The sequence below is a fragment of the Chiloscyllium plagiosum genome, unplaced genomic scaffold (assembly GCF_004010195.1).
Source record: "Chiloscyllium plagiosum isolate BGI_BamShark_2017 unplaced genomic scaffold, ASM401019v2 scaf_93615, whole genome shotgun sequence".
Lineage (NCBI taxonomy): Eukaryota > Metazoa > Chordata > Chondrichthyes > Orectolobiformes > Hemiscylliidae > Chiloscyllium > Chiloscyllium plagiosum.
In genome coordinates this window covers 1-5322 of record NW_025200888.1, presented here as the reverse complement: position 1 = coordinate 5322, position 5322 = coordinate 1, and the positions used below count along the sequence as shown (strand labels likewise).

General features: G+C 50.8%; 1 protein-coding gene across 1 annotated transcript; it reads left to right on the top strand.

The window, feature by feature from the left end:
- Positions 1-1487: 1487 nt before the first annotated feature.
- On the top strand, positions 1488-2167 carry LOC122546109 (class I histocompatibility antigen, F10 alpha chain-like; the record flags this gene model as incomplete). The annotated part of the gene is given in 3 exon segments (XM_043684935.1): positions 1488-1606; positions 1609-1758; positions 1875-2167. Coding segments are annotated over 3 exon segments (562 nt in total), but the record flags the coding sequence as incomplete, so codon positions are not given.
- Positions 2168-5322: the final 3155 nt, after the last annotated feature.

Here is a 5322-nt window from a genome sequence, read left to right as displayed (position 1 = left end):
CCAAAACAATGCAACAGCATATACAACAGTAATTGCTGCTCCTGGAATTTGAGAAAATCACCCAAACACCTAAAATACCTCAAAACAAAAGCAGCTCTTCCAGACACAATTTCTTTCCTGTCCTCCATCTTGGATTACCCAGAACAGCCCAGATCCTTCTCAACTCTTTATAAACCCATCCTGATGCCTTTTAAATGCTGTAATTGTACCAGCCTCTATCACTTCCTCTGATGGCTCATTCCATCCTTGCACCAACGATTATGCAAAAAGTTGCCTCTTAGATCTCTTTTATATCTTTTCCCTCTCACCTTCAACCAATGCCCTTTAGTTTCAGACTCCTCTATTATGAAAAAAAGAACTTGGCTATTCACTTTATCCATGCCCCTCATGATTTTATAAACTTCTGTGAGCTCACCCCTCAGCCTCCAACACTGAAGGGAAAATAGCCCCAGCCTATTCAGTCTCTCCCTAGAGCTCCAAACCTTGTAAGTCCTTTCTGGACCCTTTCACATTTCCTATAGCAGTAAGTGCGGAATTTAACATAGCATTCGAAAAGTGGCTGAATCAATGTCCTGTACAGCTGCAGCATGACATCTCAACTCACGTACTCAATACATTGACCAATAAAGGCAAGTAGACCAAACACCTTCTTCACTATCCTGTCAATCTGCAACTCCACCTTCAGGAACTATGACTCTACACTCCAAGGTCTGTTTGTTTGGCAACACTCCCCAGCACCCTACCATTAACTGTATAAATGCCGCTATGATTTACCCAAAGTGCAACACCTCACATTTATCAAAATTAATCTCCATCTGCCACTCCTCAGCCCATCTGATCAAGGTCCCACTGTACTCTGAGATAACCTTCCTCACTGCCCACTACATTTCCTGTTTTGGTGTCATCTGAAAACAAACCATTACTAACCATTCCCTCCTATATGCACATCCAAATCATTTATAAAGATAATAGGAAGCAGTGGACACAGGTAGTGAGTAATTTAAAGAGATTGATCCTCATCTCCATTCCGCCAGGCTCAGGGGAAGAGATTGCACAGCCCCACGCAGGGAGAGGGTCCTTGTAAATAACACACAGAGTCCGATCGTGGGCCAGAGCCTGTGGGAGGCTGACAGAGTGGTCACTGACAGACATGGACTACATCCCCCAGAATGCAGCCTGTGATTGAAACAAATGACTGGAAGGACTGGGTCTGTCGTTCCAGGATAGTGGGAATGTGAGCGCTGGAATTCTGACCCGGATTGGAGAGCATATTGCTTATCTGCTCCAGGTTGAGGTGTGAGGCAGCCACTGGAGAAAGGGGCAGTACTGCCTGAGTCTGGGACCCTCTGACAGCACAGGCCCTGGAGATTAGCCCCATGTGTAACTCCCTCTCCCTGGCCCTGATACAGGATCCCCCTTCCCCTTTGATCAGATTGTTCCTGTGGTTATTAATGATTAATTATCTATGACTGTTTGATCACCGACAGGAATTCACATTTTTCAACAGAAACTACTGTTGAGGTCAGTGATGACGGCAGCATTAAGAGATCAATGAGATTTGGATTTGATGGAGAAGATTTTATCAGTTTAGACCCAGACAGAATGAGATCGCATACAATCCCATTGCAGTGATGACTAAAGAGAAATGGAATTCTGATGATTCCTGGAACAATTACTGGAAAAGACACCTGGAAGAAGTAACTGTAGAAATGTTAAAGAGATATCTGGAAGCTGGAAAAGATTATTTCAAAAGGAAAGGTATGTATTTCTGTTTTGCTCCATGTTCTGATCTAACCTCACTGATCTATGAAACCGCTCTCCCATTCCATTCAGTGTCTGTCTATTGTTTGTGTTTTCACCCTTTCCCATCACAGTTCAGCCTGAAGTGTTCATCTCCAGGAGGGAGCCCAATGGTCAGGACAAGCCGCTCACTCTCTCCTGCCTGGTCACTGGGTTTTATCCTGTAGACATCGAGGTGACCTGGCTAAGGAATGGAGAGGTCATGTCTGAGACCCAATCCTCGGGGGTACGACCGAACCACGATGGGACCCATCAGATCCAGAAAGAGATTGAGATCAATGCTGGGGATGAGGATCAATACTCCTGTCACATTGAACACAGCAGCCTGGCAGAGGGCAAGCTCTATCAGTGGGGTAAGGGACTGGAGAGAGAGAGAGAGAGAGAGAGAGAGAGTGTGTGTGTGAGAGAGAGAGAGAGAGAGAGCAGGCATTTGGAGAATCCAATACAATGTGTCAACCAATCCCATCAGTTCCCAATGGGCAGGATCTGTGACAATTGTCCCAATTGTCCCAATCAACACAGAACTGAGACTGGAAATGGAACAGCGACAATGTTGATTTATTACATTGTGTTTCAGAAATCCAACAAAACAGTGTGGAACGTTCCCATTGTGTACTTTTGATTGGATTAGTCTCTGCAATGGCTGCAATATTTGGAATAATCATCTGGAAAAAGCCCTGGAGAGGTAAGAATCCAAGAGAGGGGAATGTGGAACTGAGGAGACAGAGTGGGTGTGGGGGAATCTCCAGTACTGGGAGTACAGGGCACTGTGGGGAATGGAACTGATTGAATTCCCACACACAGATACACACGTATAAACACGTATTGTTCCCTGTCTTAAACCCCTGCACACACCCCATTCCTCACTGATTGAATATTGATGCAATGGAAGAGATGTTGAAAATCTCCATAAAGTGTAAGGATGGAGGGGAGTGTGGGAATAAGGATTTCTGACACAGTCTCCATCCCCTCACACTGTGTTGTCATCCTTTGAGAATGGATTATTCCCCATTCTAATGGACATTTACTTTGTTTCTGCAGGTTCACCAAGTGGAACCTACACAATAGCTCCCAGTAAGTGACTGAGGGGATAGAGTGTTGGGAATGATGGAGAAGGGATTGGAAGGTGTAGTGTTACATTCTCCTGGATGGGACACACATCAGGATCGCTTCTCGGCCTTTTGGCTAAGATCAAGTGTCTGTTCTTATCAGGACAGGGGTCGAGTTGCGAGTCATCAGAGCTAGTGGAGATCATTGCTGGATCGTGATTGGACGTTGGAGGATCGTCTGGTTGTGCTGACCTGCTATTGGTGGATCTTCATGCTGGCTTCGGCCTAACGCCAATTCAGGGACCAGCCAACCTCAGAGCTATGGCCTCAACAGCTGCGCGCAGCCCTGGGCAGGGGGTTCGAAACACCGTCCGGGTGTCTGTCAAGAAGGTGGAGGAGCGTACACCAGTCGATCGGACGGTGTTCATCAAGAAGGTGTTGTTCGAGTGCTGTGGATTTGCCGCAGCAGACATGTACTGCCTGCAGGATTTCCCTGGGGCAGGCTACTTCGACGTCACCTTCGGGAGCGTGAAGCAATGTGAGCAGCTCCTGAAGGTCTTCAAAGAAAAGGAAGGGGAGCCGCTGTTCTCCATCTTGTCGGCGGTCCCGTTGTGTGTGCTTCCTGCACAGAGGAGCCGGGTTGTTACAATCCACATGTACAACCCCTACGTGCCAGCAACTGATGTCCTGACGTTCCTGGGAAGATATGTGCAGGTCGAGGGTCAAAGCACCGACGTGGTTGACCCTTTCGGGGTCTGGACCAGCAAACGACAGGTCAAGGTAACCCTGAGGGTCGATGCCAGCGGGAATATCCTCCACCCACCCTCCAGCTTTGCTATCGGAGGGAGCAGAGGGTACCTGACTAATGCAGGGCAGCCGAAAGTGTGCCGAACCTGTGGGAGGTCAGGCCACATGGCGGCGGACTGCAAGGTCACGATCTGTCGCAATTGCAAGAAGGAGGGCCACCCGACCAAAGAGTGCAAGGAGGAAAAGAACTGCAATCTGTGCGGGGAGGCGGGCCACGTGTACAGGGCCTGCCCAAGACGAGGGGCCGCCACCTACGCGCAGATGGCCGGAGGCGGGCCAAAAAAGGACGGCAAGGCACCGCAAACCGGCAAAGGAATGGTGTCAGGAGGCACGCAACAGGAAGGACAGGCCGGAGCAGAGCAGACAGCTACTGGAGAGGTACAGCTGCCGAGCGAAGCTCCGACAGGACAGGAGGAGGAGGCGGAGAAGGGAAAGAAGGAGGCAGAGGAATGGACCGTGGTGAAAAACAGGAAGAGGAAAACCCACCCGGTCACCAAGACCTCCCAGAAAAAGGGGAAAAGGCAGCTGCAGGTGGAAGACATGGACAGCTCTTCGGAGGGTGAGGACGGAAGAAAGGAGGGTCGTCACCAAAAGAAGAGGCAGAGCGCTGCGAGGAGAAAGGAGAGCGGCAACTGCCAACCAAGGGACGAGCCTCCTGAGGAAATGGGAAACCACCACCCCCCACCAGGTGAAAGCCAGGAGGGCCCCACCGCCACACAGCTCCAGGTCACTGGGAGCAGCGACCCTCTGACAGCCCCGCTGTCAGATATAGAAACAGACAGCGTGGACCCTGGTCTCGGCCCGATGACACCGGAGCGGGCAAATGGGCCGAGTGAGGAACTGGACAGCTACCTCAGCCCCGCGAGGGTCCAGCAGTTTGCGTACTGCACGGGGATGCAGACAGCTACCCCAGAGGGGCAGGACCAGCAGCAATCGGACATGGGTAATCTTACAACCTGTTAACAAAATGGGGTTTAAAATTGCAACTATTAATGTGCACAGCATAAAATCTGCTGCGCGATGTGTTTCAACACTGGCCTTCCTGGCCAACGTGAAAGCTGATGTCCTGTTTCTGCAGGAATGTGGGATACCGCACCTCAGCAGCTACAGGAGATGGTCGAGCTTGTGGGCCCATGGGCCGTCAGTGTGGTCGGGGGGTAACGATAACCGCGCCTCCGGCCTGGGTATTCTGTTACGGGGAGGCAACTTCACCATCTCCGAGGTTAAGGAGGTGGTGGGCGGGCGCCTCCTCGTCGCTGATGTTACCTACAGAAACGCTCCCCTGAGACTGATTAATGTGTACGCCCCAGTGGGTAAGAGGGAACGGTTGGCCGTCCTGCAACAGCTCCACTGTTGCTGGCTACATCCAGGCCGGTCATTCTGGCCGGAGACTTCAACTGTATCATCGATCCGGCGGGGGGGACAGTAAACTGGACGCCACGTCCAGAGCCCTGATGGACACGGTCAAAGACGCCAAGCTGCACGACGTCTTCAGCACCCCTGCAGACCGAGCGCAGCGTAGATATACATGGTCATGGGCAGACGGGTCTATCCGCTCAAGGATAGATTACCTGTTTGTGTCCCGAACGTTCTCGGTCAGATCCACCGACGTCAAGCCGGTGTTCTTCTCTGAGCACTGCCTCCTGCTGGCCGACTGTCACCTACA